At 39.4% G+C, this 25,821-nt stretch overlaps 1 protein-coding gene across 1 annotated transcript; it reads right to left on the bottom strand.

The window, feature by feature from the left end:
* Nucleotides 1–16,477: 16,477 nt before the first annotated feature.
* On the bottom strand, nt 16,478–20,464 carry LOC148191635 (mediator of RNA polymerase II transcription subunit 4-like). The gene is made up of 2 exons (XM_088100689.1): nt 20,350–20,464; nt 16,478–20,115 (listed from the first exon to the last, which is right to left on the bottom strand). Exon 2 carries the CDS (start codon nt 19,888–19,890, stop codon nt 18,892–18,894), a length of 999 nt encoding a protein of 332 aa, XP_087956815.1. The 5' UTR covers nt 19,891–20,115; nt 20,350–20,464; the 3' UTR covers nt 16,478–18,891.
* Nucleotides 20,465–25,821: the final 5,357 nt, after the last annotated feature.

Genomic DNA, 25,821 nt, shown 5'->3' with positions numbered 1-25,821 from the left:
TGATTCCGTGATAGGAGATGCCAATAAAGGATATTGATGTTGTCTGTAAAACTTGTTGCATTTCGTATCATTCAATAAATACCTCGTTTATAATCCTGTACTCGTTGAATTACTGCATATCACGCTGAGCTTTTAGGAAAATAATGGAAAATGAAAGCATCACGGGTATATTCGGCCGGCACAAGCTCAGTCCTGAAGGATGTCGTAAAAAAAAAAATAATAAAAAAATAAAATAATAAAATAAAGGCTTAATTACCTACTTAGTCCCCATGTTCGGAGGTAATTTGCTGTTTAGTACCCGGTTTTAAAAATGTAGGCATTTGATACCTATGTTTTGAAATTTGTATCAATTGAATCCTACCCACTTAACGCCGTTATAAATCTAACGTTTTTCTGACATCAACTTTGAATTGTGGACGAGCGGTTGTGGACGATCGTCCAAACAGAGGAGGACGCTCGTCCAACACTGGAGGACGCTCGTCCAAACAGAGGAGGACGCTCGTCCAACAGTGGAGGACGCTCGTCCAACAGTGGAGGACGCTCGTCCAAACAGAGGAGGACGCTCGTCCAACAGTGGAGGACGCTCGTCCAACAGTGGAGGACGCTCGTCCAAACAGAGGAGGACGCTCGTCCAAACAGTGGAGGACGCTCGTCCAACAGTGGAGGACGCTCGTCCAAACAGAGGAGGACGCTCGTCCAACAGAAGAGGACGCTCGTCCAACACTAGACGATCGGTTGTGGACGATCGTCCAAACAGAGGAGGACGCTCGTCCAACACTGGAGGACGCTCGTCCAAACAGAGGAGGACGCTCGTCCAACAGTGGAGGACGCTCGTCCAACAGTGGAGGACGCTCGTCCAAACAGAGGAGGACGCTCGTCCAACAGTGGAGGACGCTCGTCCAACAGTGGAGGACGCTCGTCCAAACAGAGGAGGACGCTCGTCCAAACAGTGGAGGACGCTCGTCCAACAGTGGAGGACGCTCGTCCAAACAGAGGAGGACGCTCGTCCAACAGAAGAGGACGCTCGTCCAACGATGCTCGGACGCTCGTCCACTACCGCTCGTCCACAATTCAAAGTTGATGTCAGAAAAACGTTAGATTTATAACGGCGTTAAGTGGGTAGGATTCAATTGATACAAATTTCAAAACATAGGTATCAAATGTCTACATTTTTAAAACCGGGTACTAAACAGCAAATTACCTCCGAACATGGGGACTAAGTAGGTAATTAAGCCTAAAATAAATAAAAAATATAAAAATAAAAAATAAAAAATAAAATAAAAAAGGGCATATCAAAAGTTGAGTCAATTATTTTCGACGCAAGTCATCCGTTTTATGACAATTCATAAAAATGTAATGGATGTCCTAATCTCCTATAGTCAAATGATCAAATCACATATTCTTAAGAAGTATTTGTGTGCGCATTGCGTGAAAACGTTATCCTTCAGCCTTCACTAAACCAAAAATTGACCCCAAGCATGTTCTTGAGTCCAAATATACACAAAGTTTTACATTGGAACGGATTTTCCATGTTAAGATTACCTTCATTGGCTTTCATTTGGGAGATCCTTGAATCCGTTAGGACAAAACAAAAAAAAATATAATAAAAAAAAACAACAAAAAATGACTCTTGTTGGGATCATTTAGTTTTGTCTCTTACTTAATCTTATGAAAATGAAACAACCAAAATTTGAAATGATGTGTGGCCCTCTTTCTTCATCCAAAAAAGATATATCCATTGATACCAAAGTTGAGCCAATAAGAAATTTCTTTTAAAAAAAATATTCACCTAAATAAGGGTTACCATCACAGAAGACGTCAACTCAAATTGCAAAAGAACACATTTAGTGATCAAATGAAGAAAATTCATCAAAAGTGAAGCAAAAATAGAACGGATCACAAAGTGATGACGAAGAAAGAATGAGCAAAATAGTCAAAAACAAATTTGATGAATAGTTGATACAAGGTATAGATGGTAACTCTTGTTTCAAAAACAAAAAAAAAAAACAAAAAAAAAATATTTGAACCTTTATACCTTTTCTTTCAATACCCTTCAGCCCAAGCCACATTACAAACTCAATAAAAGTCCATACAGATTGAATGATGGTTGCTTAAACTTTCATAAAGCTTAATTTTTGAGACAAGACAAAATGACTAACAATGCAGTTATAAAAAATAAAAAAATAAAAAATAAAAAAAGGGAAGATGATGGAAAAAATAAATGTCCTCGGAAGAAGGGAACTCCCTAATGATTCAAGGAAAATCAAGCCAATTGGGGCAATCCTTTCAAGCCAATCATTTCCGTATCCATCACAAATTTTTGAACAAATTCATATCCCATTCAAACTCTTCCCCCGATTCCCAAAATAGGGGCAACTTTGCAGGTTTTACATAACCTTTTCGCCCGTTCTCTAAAACTAGGGCAACCTTGTGAGTTTCATATGTTTTGGCCCATTCAGAACCTGGGGCAACTTTGTTAATCTCGCATTTGTTTCATGTGTATATTCAAAATTCGTACCAAGACCAGGGCATCCCTTGTTGGACCTCTCAGATTTGTCCGCACTGAAATTCATGAATCCACCCTCAAAACAGGGGTAGGCATTTTGTATGACTTTGAGTCCATCTTATCATTCGTAAACCCGAAATGGGGGCAACCTCTTTTTTGAGCCTCGTTTAATTGACTCATACCCGAAACTAGGGGCAATTTTGTGAAAGTTATACCCTCACAATTCATAGATACATTTGTACATACCTATCTTTTTACCATGCCCCCAAACTGGGGCAACTTCTGAGTATCTACGACTTCACATTGGCATTTGTAATTGTTTTAAGGAGTAAGAGGCCCAAGTAGCCAACATGGTACTCTCCAAATCCTTCCACACATTTGTCCCAACCCTTGATATCAAGCGTGTACGCACTAATATTTCGTCAAGAAATGTCTAGCACAGAAGCTTCATTTTGAACATTTGACTTTGGAATTTGACGTCCATAAAAAAAAAATGAATGTCTTCATAAATTTGATGATTTCAAAGAAAACAATTTGACTCAGCCATAATTTTGCATTATGAACAAAAAAAAAAAAAAAACACAAGTCAACATCATGTACATATTTTCATAAACTTTGAATTAAATTTCATGAATGTTTATCAAATCTTCTTCCTTGCAAAAAGGCAAAAAAAAATCAACATGCATCAAAGTTTTCTCTTCCAATTTTAAAATTACATAAAAGACAAAAAAAAATCAACATGCATCAAAGCTTTCTCCTGCAATTTCCAAATTTACATCAACCATGCTTCTCATTTCAAAAAAAATAGACACTCATTCCTATCTCAAGATCAATCAAAAATCAAAAATAAAAAAAATCCTACATCTCAAAATTTCAAGACAAATGAACAAATTCAAAAGTTTCCAATTCAAAACGATCACACAAATTTTACTTTTTGTCCTCTGCGATCTTGGCACTCTACAAGGAAATGGTAAAGTCGAGGTTGTCAAACGGCCCTCTGCATGGCAATGGTCGAATTTAAGTTTTGCTCTGCGATCTTAGCCCTCTGCAAGGCAATGGTCAAGTCCAGATTGTCAAACGACCCTCTGCAAGGCAATGGTCGAACCCAAATAATCAAAATCAAATCATTCACTTCATCCATAGGGTTGGTACACCCTCCACGAGGTTGGTACACCTCATTCACTTCATCCATAGGGTTGGTACACCCTCCACGAGGTTGGTACACCTCATTCACTTCATCCATAGGGTTGGTACACCCTCCACGAGGTTGGTACACCTCATTCACTTCATCCAAAGGATTGGTACACCCTCCACGAGGTTGGTACACCTCATTCACTTCATCCATAGGGTTGGTACACCCTCCACGAGGTTGGTACACCTCATTCACTTCCATAGGGTTGGTACACCCTCCACGAGGTTGGTACACCTCATTCATCCATAGGGTTGGTACACCCTCCACGAGGTTGGTACACCTCATTCACTTCATCCATAGGGTTGGTACACCCTCCACGAGGTTGGTACACCTCATTCACTTCATCCATAGGGTTGGTACACCCTCCACGAGGTTGGTACACCTCATTCACTTCCATAGGGTTGGTACACCCTCCACGAGGTTTCTACACCTCATCAACTTCATCCATAGGGTTGGTACACCCTCCACGAGGTTGGTACACCTCATTCACTTCCATAGGGTTGGTACACCCTCCACGAGGTTTCTACACCTCATCAACTTCATCCATAGGGTTGGTACACCCTCCACGAGGTTATTACACCTCATTTACTTCCATAGGGTTGGTACACCCTCCACGAGGTTGTTACACCTCACCCACTTCATCCACAGGGTTGGTATACCCTCCACAATGTCTACGTGCCCCATTTCTTCTAGCCTTTTTCATTTTGTTTAGATTTCCCTGTTTATTTCTCGCTCATTTTGAAATCCAGACGAAATTAGTGTCTTTTTCTTTACTTAGCTGTTACTCTAATAATACGAAAATGTCAAATTTTCATATTATCTAGTAAAATCTAAGTAAAGAGGGGCATCTGTCAACACCCAATTTCGTCCGGATTGACAAATAAATTTAGTTTATTGCATTTTCCCATAAAAAGACAAAAATAAAAATAAAATAATATATATGTAAAAAGAAAAAAAAACAAATATAAAAATAAAAATAAAAATAAAAAAAAAACAGAGCGCTCGTCCTTGGAGATGAACCTTGGTATTGAACATTGATGTGAGCGTTCGTCACACACCGTTCGTAGGTAGACCTTCGCGATCGTTCGTCCTTTCACTGAGCGACCATTCGTCCTTTCACTGAGCGACCGTTCGTCCTGTGCTTTCGCGACCGTTCGTCCTTGGCCTTATTCAACCGTTCGTCCATCCATACATCTAGGACGTTCGTCAATTCTCAGCCTCAACCGTCGGTCATGATTGTTTGAACGTTCGATCTTTTTGTTAGTAAACGTTCGGTCAGCTTTAATTGTTAATGAACGTTCGGTTTTGAACGTCGTTAGTGAATGTTCGGTTTTGAACGCTCGGTCTTATGTGATGTTATTGAACGTTCGGTCATGTTTAATTGATAATTGAACGTTCGGTTTGATTAATGTTGAACGATCGTCATGTCTTGAAACGATCGTCCTTGATGAGTTTATCGTTCGGTCTTCAACTGGTTGTTGAACGTTCGTTCCACTATTTGTGAACGGTCGGTCATGTGTAATTGTTAATTGAACGTTCGGTTTGATCCGTGTTCAACGTTCGTCCTAGATTATTTGAACGTTCGTCCGTGATGAATTGAACGTTCGTCCTTGAAGAATTGAACGTTCGTCCTTGTTGAAGTTGAACGTTCGAATGGATATGTTTATTGTTGGACGTTCGGTCCTAATGCTGTTGAACGCATGGACGTTCGGTCCTAATGCTCTTGAACGTCTTGTCTTTATTGTTGAACGTTCGGTCATTTTCATCCACGTTCGGTCTTGATTGTTTAAGCGTTCGGTCTTGATGTGTTTGAACGTTCGGTCTATTGCTTATTGTTTGAACGTTCGGTCTTGATGTGTTTGAACGTTCGTTCGTTTGTTTTTTGTTGAACGTTCGGTCTAGTGCTTATTACTGAACGTTCGTTCTTGAAATGCTTATTACTGAACGTTCGTTCTTGATTGTTTAAACGTTCGGCCTTGATGTGTTTGAACGTTCGGTCCTTTGGTTATTACTGAACGTTCGTTCTTGATTGTTTAAACGTTCGGTCTTGATGTGTTTGAACGTTCGGTCCTTTGTTTATTGTTGAACGTTCGTTCTTGAAATTCTTATTATTGAACGTTCGGTCTTGATTGTTTGAACTTTCGGTCTTGATTTGTTTGAACGTTCGGTCTTGTGCTTATTGTTGAACGTTCGGTCTCGAGGACGAAAATTTTTGTAGTTAGGGAGATTGTGAAGCCCTAAATAATTAACGCACCAAAATCCACTCTTTAATCACCATTAAACACGTTTTGACACGTCAAAACCAATCTGCATGCGCCTGCCATGTGTCACTAAGGGAGCGTTCCGGAAAGCTTGGTGGGAAACAAGTGGCATGCAGTGGATTGGACGTTGGTTCTGCGTAGAGGAAGGAAATTTTTACCCTCTGCATGCGCTGTCACTCTACTGTCACGTCAGAAGCTTCTAAAACGTTAGTGGAAAACCATGTGGCAGTGCGTGAATGCATGGCTGGCTGGCGAGGAAGAGAAAATAATTTCTCTGATACGCTTCACTTCAATTCAAGCTTTCATCTTCTTCCTCACGAAACCCTAACCATTTTTCTCCAACTTCTCTCTAAACCCTTTCCATCTTCTCTCTACGATCACTCACCACCAGCACCTCTGTTTCCATTTCAGAAACCGTAGGATCATTCTCGGAGCTGTAAGCTTTCAATTGAACCGATCAAGTTTACATTCTGTGACTGGTGAGTTCTCTTCCCTGGAACGTTCTTCTCTTCTGTTCCTGCAAACCAAAATTCTGGTTGCATGCGTGAGTTAGGGGTCTGATCTGTCTATGGTTTCGTGATATTAGGTTAAGTGGATTTGGTTGTGTAAGTTGCTGGATAGAAATCTGTGAGAGCAAGAGCGAAACCTTAGCATTTGGAAGTCACTGCTGAACCAGGTAAGGGAAGCTTGAGTAATTTGATTTAATACTTGGTTGATGTTTATGACAGTAAGGAAGTGTGTTGGATGTGAATTGTATGAAATATATGAATTTTGAAGTATGCATGTATGTGTATGTTGTACTGGTTGTATATGACGGTAAATGCTTTGAACTGAATGTTTATGATGTTATTGGTTGAACTGTACGCAGAGAAGTAGAAGCATGATTTAGGATATGATTAAATTTTCTGTATGATTTGGAATGTTAATGTTTTGAACTGGATGTTGATGATGATATGTTAGAATTGGAAAATTTTATATTGATGAGATGATAATATGAATTCTGGAATGTATGAGAATTATGGTGGAGAGAAATCATAAGTTATGAAAATCTGTAAAGTCATTGTAAAACGAGAAGTCGGGAAAAATATTCTGTCTCTGATTGATCAATTACGCTCGTCCTTGTGCGGTCATTTACCGTTCGTTTTCTCTAAATTTGAATTAGAGTCAACTTCTTTCGTTTTGGAAAGGATGCTGTCTTAGAACGAGCGTCCCCATTTGAAATCCTAAATTTAGTGTCAGTACTAAGTGGCGTTCGGTCTTAGACCGAACGTTCGTTCACAAGAATAAATGATTTGCTAGCGTTCGACCTTATGTCGAGCGTGCGTCTTTGCTAGCGTTCGACCTTATGTCGAGCGTACGTCTTTGCTAACGTTCGACCTTTTGTCGAGCGTTCGTTGTTGATAGCGTTTGACTTTATAATGAGCGTACGTTCTAAATCACGCAAGGTCTCCTATTCAGCACGCGTATAAATAGCGTTCGTCCTGCTTTCTAAATAGCTTTCGTCCTGCTTTCTAAATAGCGTTCGTCCTGCTTTCTAAATAGCTTTCATCCTGCTTTCTAAATAGCGTTCGTCCTGCTTTCTAAATAGCTTTCGTCCTGTTTTCTAAATAGCGTTCGTCCTGCTTTCGAAATAGCGTTCGTCCTGCTTTCCAAATAGCGTCCGTCTATACAGTGAATTAACGTTCGTATTTTAAAGAAGTGTAACTAAGAATGAAAGTATGATGTTGAGGGAATTGTGAAGTATGCGAACCATATTTGAGATGAAGTTGTGAAATTGGAATTTGAACGAGCGTTCCAAGGAGGAACGTCTCTATGAATGATTATGTTGAATGGTAAAGTGTGACCAAGGAAAAATCGCTGATGGCTGATCATCCTGATATTCCGTGAGTGCTCTCCTCATGTAGAGGGAGTAGGTCATGCGTGGGAATGGCAGGAGGCCATTAGGGTTAACCTCGGTTGGCAGCTGATGGGAATGCCAGTTACTACACCAACCGGGTGCATGAACGCCTGCGGTTACTTGGATTCACACAGTCCGGACGGTCTGTCTTAGGGTAGTTGGATGATTTATATTTTGCTTATACGTATTGGTGCATGTCTTGTGTGTTAAATGCTTGTGTTAAAAATTGTATGTGATATGTATAAATTAAATTACCTAAGCTTACCCTTGCACTCTCCTTGTGTTGTCTACTGTTGATGTATGTCCGTCTTGTCAATGCAATGATCATCCGTTGTGGATGTGAGCAGATGGGGAGGCGCCACTTGATGCTATGTTGGAAGAAGAAAATTTGGAAGACGCCAACCTGGTCGAAGTGGAAGTTAAAGCCGAGCAGTAGCTCGCTCGTTCTTAGTAGCTGTTAGTAGTTTTATTAGCGTTTTGGACGTTCGGTTATTGTATTGTAAAACCGTTCGTTTTTAGCTTTCGTTGTTTACTTTGGGGCTCGACTTTGTAATCGCTGGAACTTATAGCCGTTCGGTTTCTGTCTCTTGTTTAGTTGTAAAGACTGATGACTGATTACTGTTAATTGTAATTAATTCTAATTAATGGTAGTTACTATTTATTGGGATGTTACATTTATTGGTATCAGAGCAGTTTTGTTCTATCAAAGGACATGTAGGGTTATGAGCATACTTTGCTTTCGTTGTGTGCTTGTTATGTACTGGATGAGTTATTGCTCATTTAACTTTTGAACAATTCTGACGCTAGTTTTCTGATGAATCAGAGGACGAATGGCGCCTAGACTCCCTCCACCTCCCCAACCGAGTGAGTCCGATACGTCCAGCAGCACTAGGTTGTTGGAAACCGTAGTTGAACGGCTGCATCAACAGAACACCACGTTGCTGGAACAGAACGCCACCCTGATGCAGCAAAACCAAGCTGCTATGCAAGGTTTGGAGGCCTCGCGTGTCAACTCTGAAAACACGCAAAGGCAGTTGATGGAGATCTTGGCTGCAACTAGAGGTGCGCCTGGAGCATCCTCTTCAAACGTTGCCCAACCGAATGCTGAATGGAGTTTGGAGAGTTTCCTTCAGCATCACCCTGCCAAGTTTAGTGGAAAGTGTCTTCCGGACGAAGCTGACCAGTGGCTGAGGGATATGGAAAGGATATTCAATGCCAAGAGGTGTCCAGATGAGAACCGCTTGGCCTACACTGAATACTTGTTAACTGGAGAGGCGAGCCATTGGTGGGCGAGTGCCAGAGCCATTCTGATGGACGCTCAACAGCAGATTACTTGGGAAGTATTTAGAAACAAGTTCTATGAGGAATATTTCCCTGACAGTGTCCGTTTTGCCAAGGAGGTTGAGTTTCTACAGCTCGTCCAAGGAGGAATGTCAGTTTCGGAATATACGAACAAGTTTAAACACTTGATTCGCTTCAATACAATGGCCACTAGTGAGGAGTGGCAGTGCAGAAAATTTGAGAACGGTCTACGCAGTGATCTGAAGGTGGTAATTTCCAGTTTGTGTATCCGAACATTCCCTGCCATGGTTGAGAGGGCTAAGGTGTTGGAGAAGAATTTGGCAGAGGCGGAACGTTTGAAGAAACAACAAACAGTAAGGGGGCCGATTGTCTCGAAGGGGAATGTAAATCAGAGAGGATCCCCTTACGCTCGTCCAGCAGGCAACGCGAGTGGATCCCAAGCCTTGACTACTGTCGGACAGTCTGGACAGTCAAGGAATGTAGCATGTTTCCAGTGTGGAGGACCACATCTTCGGTGGGCTTGTCCTCAACTGAATGGGGGAAAATACTGTACTAAGTGCAGAAGGAATGGGCACTTGGAGAGCGAGTGCAGTGTGGGAGGACGTGCGGCAATGAGACCGCCGAACGCTGGGAGAGCTCAACAAGGCAGAGGTGGACGTGCACAAGCTACGGGGAGAGTGTATGCGATTACTGGTGCTGAGGCCGCTCGTTCAGGTACGCTCATCACCAGCACCTGCTTGTTGTTTGGAAAGCCTTGTGGTGTGTTGTATGATTCGGGTGCAACTCATTCCTTCATCTCGAAGGCATGCGTTGAGAAGCTTGGGTTAGTGGAGAGTGAATTACAGTTCGACCTGGTGGTGTCAACCCCAGCGGCTGGTGGGATTAAGACGTCCACAGTTTGTGTGAGATGTCCAATAGAAGTTGAGGGGCGTAGATATAAGGTCAACCTCATTTGCTTACCCCTTCAAGACTTAGAAGTAATTCTGGGGATGGATTGGTTGGCCACCAATCGGATCATCATTGATTGTGGAAATAAGGAGTTGGTCTTTCCAGGAGAGGAGGAGGAAGAATTATCTGTTGATCGTGGTCAGTTGAAGGAGGACATCATGGAAGGAGCGAGCTGTTTTCTGATCCTGACGTATGAAGACAGCGAAATTGAGCGTTCGTCCAATAACGAGAGCAGTGGAGGACGAACGGTAGTAGATGAATTCCCGGATGTCTTTCCGGATGAAGTTCCTGGTCTACCTCCCATCCGTGAGGTCGAGTTCACGATCGACTTGGTGACCACTGCTGCACCCATCTCGGTTCAACCTTATAGGATGGCACCAGCAGAATTGGCGGAGTTAAAAATGCAGATTGAAGAATTGATGGATAAGAAGTTCATCAGGCCAAGTGCTTCACCATGGGGAGCGCCTGTGTTGTTAGTTAAGAAGAAGGATGGCAGCTCTCGACTCTGCATTGATTATAGGCAACTGAATAAGCTGACCATCAAGAACAAGTATCCCCTTCCAAGGATAGACGACCTGCTGGATCAGTTGCAAGGTGCGTGCATATTTTCGAAGATTGATCTACGTTCGGGCTACCACCAGATTAGAGTGAAGGAGGGAGATATTCATAAGACAGCGTTTCGGTCTCGTTATGGTCATTATGAATATGTGGTGATGCCCTTTGGAGTGACGAACGCACCTGCAATCTTCATGGACTACATGAACAGGATTTTCAGACCGTATCTGGATAAGTTTGTTGTAGTGTTCATTGACGACATCCTGGTCTACTCCAAGAACGTTGAAGAGCATGAAGATCACTTGAGAATCGTCTTGGGAGTGTTGAGGGAGAAAGAATTGTATGCCAAGCGTTCAAAGTGTGAATTCTGGATGAAGGAAATCCAGTTCTTGGGGCACGTCGTTTCTGCAGGAGGGATTGCAGTGGATCCAGCCAAGGTGAAAGCAGTGCTGGATTGGGAGCGCCCACGTTCGGTCACAGAGGTTAGAAGCTTCGTGGGGCTCGCGGGCTACTATAGACGGTTCATTGAGGGATTTTCTAAGATAGCAGCCCCTCTGACTTATCTCACCAGGAAAGATCAGCCGTTTGCATGGACTGATCGTTGTGAGGAGAGTTTCCAGGAATTGAAGAGGAGATTAACGAGCGCCCCAGTGTTGGTCATTCCAGACACGACCAAACCTTTTGAAGTATATTGTGATGCGTCGTTTCAAGGTTTGGGCTGTGTACTGATGCAGGAAAGGAAGGTAGTAGCGTACGCTTCTAGGCAGTTGAAGATCCACGAGAAGAATTACCCCACCCACGACTTGGAGCTGGCAGCAGTCGTGTTTGCATTGAAAATATGGAGACATCATCTGTATGGAGCAACGTTTCAAGTATTTAGTGATCACAAGAGTCTCAAGTATCTCTTTGATCAAAAGGAATTGAATATGAGGCAAAGGAGGTGGCTGGAGTTCTTGAAAGATTATGAGTTCGAGCTGTTATATCATCCTGGAAAAGCAAACGTGGTGGCTGATGCCTTGAGTAGGAAGGCTGTGAGAGTCTCGGCAATGATGGTGAAGGAGCTGAGTTTGGTAGAAAGTTTTAGAGATCTAAGGTTACGGTTCGATTTGGGAGCGAACGTGATTAGATGCTGTAACCTGGTACTTTCCAGTGATGTGTTTGAGCAGATCAGAGTGAAGCAGCGTGAAGATGAGGAATTGACTAAGATATTGAGTGCGCTCGGCACAGATCAGGCTAAGGAATTCAATATTGGTACGGATGGCTTACTGCGCTATATGGATAGAACTTGCGTTCCAAACGATGGTGAGCTGAAGAGGATTATAATGGAGGAAGGACATCATAGCCGTCTTAGCATGCATCCAGGCATGACTAAGATGTATCAGGATCTACGTTCATCATTTTGGTGGCCTGGAATGAAGAGTGACATTGCACGTTTTGTATCTTCTTGTTTAACCTGTCAACGTGCGAAGGTCGAACACCAAAGACCAGGTGGATTGCTGCAGCCATTGGAGATTCCAGAATGGAAGTGGGACAGTATTTCTATGGATTTTGTGACCCATCTACCGCGCACAGTCAGAAACCATGACTCGATTTGGGTGATCATAGATAGGTTAACTAAGAGCGCTCACTTCCTAGCAGTTAACTTGAAAATGTCAATGACGAATCTGGCAAAGTTGTACGTGAAGGAGATCGTTCGCTTGCATGGAGTTCCTTCGAGTATCATTTCAGACCGAGACACAAGATTCACGTCTCGTTTTTGGCAATCGTTGCAAGGCGAGTTGGGAAGTCAACTACGAATGAGTTCTGCATATCACCCTCAGACGGATGGCCAATCTGAGCGAACCATCCAGACACTTGAGGATTTATTGAGGACGTGCGTCCTAGATCATGTGGGAGTTTGGGATGAAGTTCTGCCGCTCGTTGAATTCACGTACAACAACAGCTTTCAAGCAAGCATAGGGATGGCTCCGTTTGAAGCTCTTTATGGAAGGAAGTGTCGAACACCTTTGTGTTGGTTCCAAGAAGGCGAGAACGTTTTCACTGGACCAGAGTTAATTCAGCAAACAACCGAGAAGGTGAAACTAATTCAAGAACGACTGAAGACGTCTCAAAGCAGGCAGAAATCCTATGCTGATAAGAGGAGAAGACCCTTGGAGTTCGCTGCTGGAGATCACGTGTTTCTCAGATTAAATCCAATCACTGGAGTGGGAAGAGTTCTCCGTCCAAAGAAGCTTTCACCCAAGTTCGTAGGGCCTTATCAGATTCTGAAGAAGATTGGATCAGTTGCGTATGAACTAGCCCTACCACCTCAACTGTCCAACCTGCATCCAGTCTTTCACGTTTCTCAGCTCCGCAAATACATATCTGATCCATCACACGTACTGGAGTTGGAAGACGTTCAGCTTCGTCCAAACCGAACCCTGGAAATGCAACCAGTCCGAGTGGAAGATAGTCGTATCCAGCTCTACAAGGGAAAACAAGTTAATCTGGTGAAGGTGGTGTGGGATGCGAGGACTGGAGACTCAACATGGGAGGTTGAAGAGGCCATGAAGGAGCTGTACCCTCAATTGTTTAACTGGTAAGTTTTAGAATTTTCGAGGACGAAAATTTTTGTAGTTAGGGAGATTGTGAAGCCCTAAATAATTAACGCACCAAAATCCACTCTTTAATCACCATTAAACACGTTTTGACACGTCAAAACCAATCTGCATGCGCCTGCCATGTGTCACTAAGGGAGCGTTCCGGAAAGCTTGGTGGGAAACAAGTGGCATGCAGTGGATTGGACGTTGGTTCTGCGTAGAGGAAGGAAATTTTTACCCTCTGCATGCGCTGTCACTCTACTGTCACGTCAGAAGCTTCTAAAACGTTAGTGGAAAACCATGTGGCAGTGCGTGAATGCATGGCTGGCTGGCGAGGAAGAGAAAATAATTTCTCTGATACGCTTCACTTCAATTCAAGCTTTCATCTTCTTCCTCACGAAACCCTAACCATTTTTCTCCAACTTCTCTCTAAACCCTTTCCATCTTCTCTCTACGATCACTCACCACCAGCACCTCTGTTTCCATTTCAGAAACCGTAGGATCATTCTCGGAGCTGTAAGCTTTCAATTGAACCGATCAAGTTTACATTCTGTGACTGGTGAGTTCTCTTCCCTGGAACGTTCTTCTCTTCTGTTCCTGCAAACCAAAATTCTGGTTGCATGCGTGAGTTAGGGGTCTGATCTGTCTATGGTTTCGTGATATTAGGTTAAGTGGATTTGGTTGTGTAAGTTGCTGGATAGAAATCTGTGAGAGCAAGAGCGAAACCTTAGCATTTGGAAGTCACTGCTGAACCAGGTAAGGGAAGCTTGAGTAATTTGATTTAATACTTGGTTGATGTTTATGACAGTAAGGAAGTGTGTTGGATGTGAATTGTATGAAATATATGAATTTTGAAGTATGCATGTATGTGTATGTTGTACTGGTTGTATATGACGGTAAATGCTTTGAACTGAATGTTTATGATGTTATTGGTTGAACTGTACGCAGAGAAGTAGAAGCATGATTTAGGATATGATTAAATTTTCTGTATGATTTGGAATGTTAATGTTTTGAACTGGATGTTGATGATGATATGTTAGAACTGGAAAATTTTATATTGATGAGATGATAATATGAATTCTGGAATGTATGAGAATTATGGTGGAGAGAAATCATAAGTTATGAAAATCTGTAAAGTCATTGTAAAACGAGAAGTCGGGAAAAATATTCTGTCTCTGATTGATCAATTACGCTCGTCCTTGTGCGGTCATTTACCGTTCGTTTTCTCTAAATTTGAATTAGAGTCAACTTCTTTCGTTTTGGAAAGGATGCTGTCTTAGAACGAGCGTCCCCATTTGAAATCCTAAATTTAGTGTCAGTACTAAGTGGCGTTCGGTCTTAGACCGAACGTTCGTTCACAAGAATAAATGATTTGCTAGCGTTCGACCTTATGTCGAGCGTGCGTCTTTGCTAGCGTTCGACCTTATGTCGAGCGTACGTCTTTGCTAACGTTCGACCTTTTGTCGAGCGTTCGTTGTTGATAGCGTTTGACTTTATAATGAGCGTACGTTCTAAATCACGCAAGGTCTCCTATTCAGCACGCGTATAAATAGCGTTCGTCCTGCTTTCTAAATAGCTTTCGTCCTGCTTTCTAAATAGCGTTCGTCCTGCTTTCTAAATAGCTTTCATCCTGCTTTCTAAATAGCGTTCGTCCTGCTTTCTAAATAGCTTTCGTCCTGTTTTCTAAATAGCGTTCGTCCTGCTTTCGAAATAGCGTTCGTCCTGCTTTCCAAATAGCGTCCGTCTATACAGTGAATTAACGTTCGTATTTTAAAGAAGTGTAACTAAGAATGAAAGTATGATGTTGAGGGAATTGTGAAGTATGCGAACCATATTTGAGATGAAGTTGTGAAATTGGAATTTGAACGAGCGTTCCAAGGAGGAACGTCTCTATGAATGATTATGTTGAATGGTAAAGTGTGACCAAGGAAAAATCGCTGATGGCTGATCATCCTGATATTCCGTGAGTGCTCTCCTCATGTAGAGGGAGTAGGTCATGCGTGGGAATGGCAGGAGGCCATTAGGGTTAACCTCGGTTGGCAGCTGATGGGAATGCCAGTTACTACACCAACCGGGTGCATGAACGCCTGCGGTTACTTGGATTCACACAGTCCGGACGGTCTGTCTTAGGGTAGTTGGATGATTTATATTTTGCTTATACGTATTGGTGCATGTCTTGTGTGTTAAATGCTTGTGTTAAAAATTGTATGTGATATGTATAAATTAAATTACCTAAGCTTACCCTTGCACTCTCCTTGTGTTGTCTACTGTTGATGTATGTCCGTCTTGTCAATGCAATGATCATCCGTTGTGGATGTGAGCAGATGGGGAGGCGCCACTTGATGCTATGTTGGAAGAAGAAAATTTGGAAGACGCCAACCTGGTCGAAGTGGAAGTTAAAGCCGAGCAGTAGCTCGCTCGTTCTTAGTAGCTGTTAGTAGTTTTATTAGCGTTTTGGACGTTCGGTTATTGTATTGTAAAACCGTTCGTTTTTAGCTTTCGTTGTTTACTTTGGGGCTCGACTTTGTAATCGCTGGAACTTATAGCCGTTCGGTTTCTGTCTCTTGTTTAGTTGTAAAGACTGATGACTGATTACTGTTAATTGTAATTAATTCTAATTAATGGTAGTTACTATTTATTGGGATGTTACATTCATATGGTATGCGCCAAAACAAAAATCCGGAATCAGGGATGTGTCTCTGAATTCCTGGAAAGTTGTCTAATAAAAAGCAAAAAAAAGACATCAAAAATCCGGAATCAGGGATGTGTCTCTGAATTCCTGGAAAGTTGTCTAAAAAAAAAAAAAAAAAAAAAGCAAAAAAAGACAAAACAAGAATCCCAGATTAAGGAAGATGTCTGAGGGGATGTGTCGGGCTCCTGAAAAAAACAGTGCAGCAAGTTTGGTGTTCTTTAAATATGTTTCATCATAGAACTTAGGGGGAGGAGGGATTTTCTAAAAAAAAAAAAAGACCTTACAGAGGAAGAGGAGGTACTTTATTGAAAAAGAGGGAGAGAGAGAATCATCCATTTCTAGGAGAACAGACCTCACGGAGAAAAGGAAAAGAAAAAAGAAATTTAATCCAAGAAGAGAGGAGGGAAAAACATCTTGAAGCTGCGAAGGTAAGTTTTCGTCTACTTAAACCCTTTAGTCATGCACGTCTATATGCTTATATGTATACTTAAAGCCTTTAGTCATGCACGTCTATATGCTTGTATATATGCTTCCCTTATACGTACTGAAACAATAAAAATAGGTGTGTACTCCTCAACATCAAAATTTCAATATCCTTTAACACCCAGGTAACGTAAATAAAAACATCAAAGCAAAACAGAAACAGAATTAGTTTTTCTATCTAACAAGATCTCCCTCAACCTGATTAACAATTTCGGCCGTAGCTATGCAAGATCATCCTTCACCTGTATCAAACCAAGTAAACAGATTAAATCACAGATCCCATGCCAATACACTCAAAGCTTGTCCTTTGGAATAAGCCATTTTACCCTCTACTATATCCAACGCATTAAAACAAGGGTGATTGACATTTCAAACTGCACACAACCTATCAGATTAGCCCACTCCTTCAATGTTTCTATGTTAGAACATTCATAAAAAAGGGGGCCACCACTGTTTCGGACACAATACACCATCGTTCTTAATCTCAGAAGTCGAAACACCAAACTAATCAATAAATAATAAAAGGGGAATGAGAAAAGGGAAGTGACGGCGCCGGTGAGGAAGCGGGCTCCAGCGAGGGCAGCGGGTTCCATTGCCGGCACGACCCTGGTTCGTGGTCCGAAAGGTGGCGACTGGGCGCGGTGACTATGGCAGACGTGGAGATCGGACAGAGCGGCCCTTGACGGCCTCGGAGGCTCGCGGAGGCCAACTTCGGTGGGGGTAGTGGCGGTTGCAGGGTGCAAGGCGAGAACCTCCCGCGCGCGAAGAGGAGAAGGGAAGCTTGGAGCGACGACCGGCGATGGGCTCGACGGTGGGCGGCTGAGTTGGCGACGACGTGGACGGCGACACGCGGTGGCCGGTCTCGACTGGGAAAGGGAGATTTGAGTTTTGTGCGTGGTTGTCGAGTGAGATAGAAGAATAAGAGAAAGTGGGGGTTTCTGTTTTGTGTTGGAGAAGAAGAGATGAATTTGGGGAAGAAAGTTGAAACTGCCCCCTGGCTGCTGGCTTCCGAAAAGGGAAGGAAAGATCTCCCTTTTTCTGGCTTTTGACAAAGTTTTACCCTAAAAAAGGAAGTTTGGGCTCCTGCCCGGTCCATGTTTTTGGAAGAAAGAGTATATGGTTTAACCCATCTTGCGAAAACGAGAAGGAAATTTGGGTTTGGTCCAAATCTAAAATTTGAAAAAAAATAAAATACGTAACCCGTTTTTAAAACTCTGGAAAAAGAGTTTGGACTTTGGTCCATTTGTTTTATGGAGATAAAAAATGGTTTAGCTTTAGTTTTTTTTTTCCTACGTTGCTGCAATCATTGTTTTAACAAAATAAAAAATTTGAAAGCATAAAATCACAAAAATAATTTTTAAGCTGTTATTATTCTCATGATTAAAAATTACAAAAAAAAAAAAAAACAATATTTATTAGACTAGTTTGCTTCATATAAAAATTACAAAATAAGAAAAATAACTAAAATATTAAAATTACCAATTTTATAAAATAAAATAATATTAAGAAAAAATCCTTTTCACATTCTTTTTCTCAAAAAAAAAAAATATATATATATATATATGAAAAAATATATATAAAACTTAAAAAAAAACATGTAATGTAATAAATATCGGTATGAGTACTCGTGCAATCGTACGCATCAGCCTAGTACTCGTTACCCAAAATATAAAATAAACAAAAAAAAGTCGTATGAGTGCTCGTGCGATCGTACGCATCAGCCTAGTGCTCATTACGCAAAACAATAAAAAACATCGAAAAAGTCGTGTGAGTACTCGTGCGATCGTACGCATCAGCCTAGTGCTCATTACGCAAAAAAATGAAAAACAAAGAAAAAGCCGTGTGAGTGCTCGTGCGATCGTACGCATCAGCCTAGTGCTCATTACGCACAAATTTAAATATTATACAAAAAATACCAAAAAATATAAAAGCTTCAAAAAACCAAAAAAAAAAAAAACATCAACATTTTCAAACAACAAACAGTCTTGCTCGCCAGAACTACGTGATCCTTGATTCTCCATCAAAAGTGGAGATACGTAGGAGCAAGGCCAGTCCTTGTCAGGTTTACTTTCCCAAAAATCCAAAATCATTTTACAAACAAAATTCTCAATCAATTTTCAAACAAATTTTCAAGCAGTTTTCTAAAAGAACTACGTAACCCTGATTTCTCATTCTAAATGAGAATACGTAGGAGCAAGGTCAATCCTTGTCGGGCACAAAAAACTAAAAAATATATTTTGTTTATTTAGAAGTTTTATTTTAGGGGATAGTTAAACATTTTGAAAACCACATCATATTCGCATATTTAGTTAAAGGTACTGCCTTAGGGCAGGCGTTGTAGGGTGCTAATACCTTCCCTACACGTAACCGACTCCCGAACTTAGAATCTCATTTTCGCAGACCATGCTTTATCATTTTATGGTTTTTCCGTAGTTTTCCAGAATAAACTATGGTGGCGACTCCAAATCTCTTTTTTTCAAAAACCGTTTTTATTTTTCATGGATCGTCGTCCTGTCGCGATTTCAGTTGCGACAATAGGCAACTGGACAGGCATTCCCGGCTTCCAACCAGGTGGCACTGGAGGCAGCATTCCTTGAAACGCGGACAAATTTGGAACTGCATTAGTATCCATCTGTGATGGAGGCTCAACAATAGCTTCAACAATTTTCTCCTTGGATTCGACTTCTTTAGGCAATCCAACATCAAGGTCGGCAAAATTATACAACTGAGAAGCTCTCATTTGCTCTTCTTGCGGTGCAGGTGGCAATGCTCCACGAAGAGGAGCTTGGCCGGCTCCAAATTCCGGTGGTGCAAAGGTGGTGTAGCTTATCTTGTGGGCATACGATAATATATCTGACAGCTTCAACTGAGAAGAGACAGTTGATGAAGTCATGGAATCATCATCTCCAGATTTCGATCGCTTGGAGCGGCGATAATCAGAGTAATCATCGACAAGTATGTCTAGGCAGCACTCAGCATCTTTGAGTTTGTTAGAAAATGCTAGTAGCATTGAATCTTGGGAACGAATTTCACGGTCCATCTTCTGCTTGGCATCTTGGAGGTCAAGAATCTCTTGGAGTTCTGCAACAGCTTCGAATATTTGGGTTTGGAGAACATTAAAGAGGGAAATTATTTCTTTCACAGTAGACGGAGAAGAGTCAAGAGGGGTAGATGAATTAAACGAGAGGAAAGTTGGAAGGGATCCACGGAAGGCAGTGACCCAAAGAGACCGGTTAGGGGAAACTTCAAAGATTTTGGAAGTTAAGGAAGCCATTTGGAGAAGAAGTGCTTGGGCTCTGGGAAGGGGTGGGAGGAGTGAAAGAAGAGCAGAAGAAGGGGTTGAAGAGTTGCGGTCTTGGGGTTGCTGGGTCTGTGTTGGAGGGAGCTTTGGAGGGGTAGGGTTCGGAATTGAAGGAGAGTTAGGGTTTGCGAGCCCTAGCCTAGCAGGGGACTGCACAATTTGATGTTGAATCATCTTGTGTATCTGGAAAACAATTTTCTATGAAGGGATGAAGAAAGGTTATTCTGTAGGTTGAAGAGTATTGTAACTTCAAGGCCCACACAACACTTTATCCATTCACCAAATCACGGGGCATAAAAGCATTACTCGCTGCAGAAACACAAGCGGGACACTATCCTCTGACAGTTACAGGAGTTTTACATGCTGACCTTTGCTAAAAATCCATAAAAAAAACATCACCTGCAAAAAGTTTTAGTACAGTCAAAATATAGGATAATCAATTCAATGTTAAAAAAGAAAAATTCATGCATCAGCTGTAACACAGCATCATAAGTTATAAGGAACAGGGATCATAACTAATGAACACAGGTACATCACATAGCAACACATGATATAGGCACAGCAGAACTCATTCAATCTCTCCAATTAGTTTCCCACAAAGATATCATGGCAATCAGAGTACGACTCTTCTACCTTGATGAGTGACGGAAAGGGAACAATGGAGAAATGACGATAACCTAAGCGTGCAGGGTAGCAAAGCGAAGGGAAATTGAAATTCTGCAAATCGTAAGGGTGTGTTCACTCAAGGGAGAGGAATTGGGGGAGGGTAAGTGGATGGATATTTGAGGGATTTGAGGCTGAAATAATTATTGTTTGTTTGAATGTATTTAGAAATAAATAAAAGTGAATTTGGAAATAAAATTTATGAAAATTGGTGGGGAAGGGTGAGTAGATGGATATTTGAGGGATTTGAGGCTGAAATAATTATTGTTTGTTTGAATGTATTTAGAAATAAATAAAAGTGAATTTGGAAATGTACCATAGGATACCCACTATTCACCAACACACATCTGAACTGATGTCGACCACTTGACGATCAACCGCTTAATGTCGACCACTGTTCACCAACACACATCTGAACTGATGTCGAGCACTAGTATGTCGACCATTGATGGTCGACCGTTTACGATTTAACGTCGAGCACTTGGCAACTGTCGACTTCCACTGACATTAGTATATTTATATTTCGATCATCTGATGATCGACAATTACTAAACGATCGACCGTTTGATATCGACCACTGAGGATCAACTGTTCACGATTCGATGTCGATCATTTGGCGATAGACCACTTATGGTCTGATGTCGCGACATAAAATTCCCCCACAAAGGTCAAGCGGTTTACCAGATACGAACAAAAAGACACTGTCTTAATCAAAGACCACGAATCAGGGAAATAATTGATCCAGGCAATGATAAAGGTCCTAATAATGGCTAAAGCACTAGAGGTGGAGGGACCTACCACTCACGTTTGCTGCCCACTTCCAATAGATCCAGGTAAAAAGTAACGGCAAGCACTAGAAGTGGAGGGACCCACCACTCACTTACGGCCCACTTCCATAGATCCAGGTAATGGGTAAAGGGACGGAGGCGGTAAGAAGGATTCCATTCATTTTTTAGTTAAGAAAAACATAGACAGAGAGAGTTCTGATCTAACTTGAGCGTCGGAGTGCCTTTTTCAGGTGCCCAGCCCACTTTCCTCGAAGGATCAACAACGTCAAAGGCAAGATAGCATGGAGATGGTCTCATCAGAAGAAAGAATCCAGAATTGTTAGGTTGATATCTTGGTCCCCATACCTCATACCGAAACAACAAGTATAATAAGTTAAGCTAAAATAGATGTAATTTTGCCTTTCCTTTCTGATTTAAATTTTGGCTTATTTTGTTTAAACTATTACTTAATAAAATAAAATATACGATATATTTAACATTTATGTAAACATGTTTTTAAAATGATAAAATAACTTAATTTTTAATAACAGAACATAAACTAGTACTTATATTATTATGTGATCGATTCCTTTTAAATTTGATAGAAAAATGTCACATACTTAATTCAACTTGTTTTGTTCTTTGGATTTTGATCACATAAGTTCGATTAAAGTTTATGAAAATTGGTGCAAAATTTGATTAATGTAAAGGATAAAAGAAATTGTTTAATTGATAAAATTTGAAGATTATCAAAATATCTCTAATTATTAAAGTAATATAGAATGATAATAATTAATGTTATATTTAATTGTAAAAATATTTATAAAGAGTAAAAATTTAACATTAATTATTAAAATTAATTTTAATATTGTACAAAATTTTATTTTAGTAAAATGAATTTATTTTTAATTTTAATATTTTTGTAATATTATTTACACTAACGTCAAATAACCATAAGATTAAAAAAAAAACTATCAATATAATTCCAAAAATAAATAATAAAACAACAAAACTTTAGGATTCATTTTGGGCATGTGCATCAGGAATAGCGAGGAAACTCTGTTTGGCGGCTTCGAATTCAAAAGCGGATTTTTTTTCTGCTTCTACTATTAGTTTATTGAACAATAAAAGGCATGATAAGAACTACTAGGTAAAAGTCAAGAAAGAAAGTGATGATGGGAAAAAGATCTTGGTGGAGTAGAGAGGGTGAAAGCAGCGTCCTCTGAAGAATGAAAGAGAAAATTGAATGAGTGTAGTTGAAGGAGAATGAATGAGAGCAGTGTAGCTAAGGATGGCAAAATAAAACCGTACTCGCGGGTATCCGTGGATAAAATTCGTTACGGGTATTTAGTACACGCAAGTAAGATGTATCTGTTACCCCTTAAAAAAATTAAATTACAATTTTATCTTTTAATTTTGTTTTTCTAACTTTTCAATTATTGTTCAATCTGTTGGGCCTAGCCCAAATCCCTTTTAGGGTTTTGTTTTTTCAAATCATAATAAGGATCCCTTTTTAGGGTTTCTTCTTCAAATCAGAATAAGGAAAGCTGGCCTCATTCCTCACCGAGTTGGCCGCCTTCTGCCGCTCTAAACGAACCTGGATGCAGAGTACTAAGAAAACGGACCAAAAGGTTCTCTATGGGAGGAGATCTCGTCCTCGATGAGGAAGCTCGATACAACTGAAACAAAGAGAAGTGGGAGAACATTAACAAGTACTTCAAGAAAGTGAAGGAAAGCAACAAACGGAGACTGGAAGATTCGAAAACGTGCCCTTATTTCCACCAGCTGGACGCGTTGTACAGGGAGAAGAGTAAGGTAGAGGGCGTGGTGACGACGGTGAAGCTGGAAAGCACGGTGGCGCCACTGATCGTGCGGCCGAAAAGCACGAAGAGGATGAAGAAGGTGGTGGTGGTGGGAAATATGAGATAGTGGCGAACAAAACGAGTGGTGATGGTAAGTCATAGAGAGTGCAGGGGTTGTCGGATAATAATGCACAAAATGACAACTCTTTTTTCATTCTATGAGTGATGGTGAATACAAATATCTATTAGCCACATTCTCATGGTTTTTTTTTTCAAGTTTTTACTTGTGATAATTTAGTTTATAGTTTTGACTAGTTCATACAAATTTGAAAATAAGTTTTTGATATATGAAATGCCAAAATGGACTACATTTGCTGGTTTTCTACTTTCAAGTTTGGTAAAACTGTAAAAATGAATTACTTATAAAAAAACACCAAGGAATGATGTCAAAAAATGCATTTTTTGATGTCATTTGACTAATTTGACATCCGAATTAACCATTTCTGACAACAATTAACATCTAAAATGTCTAATGTCAAATGACGTTAAAGAAATGTACATGTACTTTCAGATGTTAAATTTTTGCATTGCCATTTTCAATGATCCTACAAACTTTAGCGCTCTCCTACAAGTACAAGGACGTTCGAAAATGGACATATTTTGGGTTGAAAATACCGTCAAAACTCATTTTTGTACTAGTATTTATATAAGTTGTGTGTATTAATGTTTATGAAAGAGTGACTATTTCGTTAGAAATACTATGTGTATTTATATAATCAATATAGGTCATCGGCCTATGTTTTTATTAGAATAATATTTATCTGACGCATATAATAACACTATAATAAACAATAACAAAATAGTAAATAATAATCAACATACCAAACTATTCAAGATTTAATTATAATAGGTTAATATAACTCAAATAAATATAGATTTGAACAGTTCTATAATAAAGAGACTTAAACGGTCTTATTCAACTATACTTTTTAATATACCTATTGGGCCAAATAGAAATATATAAGAATATCTAAATTATTTGAATTTTTTTAAATATTTTCACTCTTTTACAAAAGTATAATCATATTAAAATAAATATTTATCATATCAACATATTGTAAACACGGTTTTATTAAATTAACATAATTTTTCAAATATTAAAAAACATTTAATATAAGTTATTTTTAACATTTTATATGAGTTTAAGAATTAATCGTAGATGTTATTGATGTAGAAAATAAATAATTTTTTAACATCAAATTTTAACCAATGTAAAAAGTAAGTTGTATAATATCAATTAGTATTGCTATTGATGTATGACACTAAAATGACACAAAAATATTCAATGTTGATATGTCTTTTCATATCATTTAAAAATAAAATTGATGTAAAATTGTAGATGTAAAATTGGTTATATGTTGTATCTAACCTTACATATTGATTTAAGTTTTAACTCATGCATGTGACATTTAGTTGCTTCCATTATGCATTTCTAACTTATAATTTAAATCAATGTCAAAATACATTTTACAAACAAATGAGTTGACATAGTGATGTGTTAGTATGGTTAAGAGACTAATGATATGGTTAAGAGACTAATGATATAGACATGAGTTTTACAATAACTTTGTGGTAAATGTGAAATAAAAACATTTTGTGAAACACAATAAAATAAACATATAGATATATTTTATAATGTAAAATATTATAACACTAATTACTTAACCAATTGAATCCGAATTATTTAAGCATAAGGTATTTTTAATTAGTACATCTCTTAGGTTAGTGTTTATGTATATATTTGTATACGGTTGAAAGATATACCTCACCGTTGTAGCTTTCATGTTTCCTAATTTTTGGGACACTTACTCCGCACACTTCGACTTCAGGTTGGGGGAAGATACCTTTTCGTTGTAGCCTTCCTGTCTTCTGATCTCTAGGACACCTATTCCACACACTTCGACTTTAGACTGAGGGAAGGTACTTGCAAGACACTGCGACGTTCAAGTTAGACATTGCTTAATGAACTTTTTCTCACAATTGAGTATTAGAATTCTGTAAAACATCCTTACTTTTATGGGGTAACCTTGTATTTATTAGTTATTTCATGAACCTTAAACTGTCACAGGTTCAATAAAAACGAACTTACCTTCTTAATTGTTATGTTATTTATTCAGGTATTATTTGCCCAAAGAGAGTTGCTCCCTCCACCACCACCAACCGCTCCCTGCACCACCCTATACCTAATTTGCCCTTCTATAAAACGGATGTCAACATTCGTTTCACTTTCAACGGATGTTGACATCCGTTTACATATTTTATATTTTACTTTATTATTTTTATTTAAAAAAAAACTTCAACGGATGTGGCACATCCGTTTAATAGACTTTTAAAAAGTTTTTATTTATTATTTAAATAATAATATATAAATTAAATTAATAATAATTATTTTATTAAATAAAATAAAATTAATTTATAAATAATTAAATAATAATTTTAAAAAAATTAAATAATATTTCTATATTAATTTAAAATATAAAAAATTAAAAACTTAAAAGAAAAATTCAACAGATGTAGATGTGACACATCCGTTTTAATATATATATGTATACTTTTTTTAATTATTATTTAAATAATAATAATAAATAAATTAAAATTAATAATAATTATTTTATTAAATAAAATAAAATTAATTCATAAATAATTAAGTAATAATTTTAAAATAATTAAATAATATTTATATATTAATTTAAAATAAAAAAATAAAACAACGAAAGTATTTGACTCAGTGCGACACGTCATCCACTTAGGTCGACACGGATGATGATCGACATACAAGACGCGACATCATGATCTAACGGTTAAGCAGTTAC

This window comes from Vigna umbellata, chromosome 10 (assembly GCF_029865625.1).
Source record: "Vigna umbellata cultivar VRB3 chromosome 10, Vumbellata_1.0, whole genome shotgun sequence".
Taxonomy (NCBI): Eukaryota; Viridiplantae; Streptophyta; class Magnoliopsida; order Fabales; family Fabaceae; genus Vigna; species Vigna umbellata.
The sequence above is the reverse complement of the archived record's forward strand: the minus strand, read 5'-3'. Positions and strand labels throughout refer to the sequence as shown.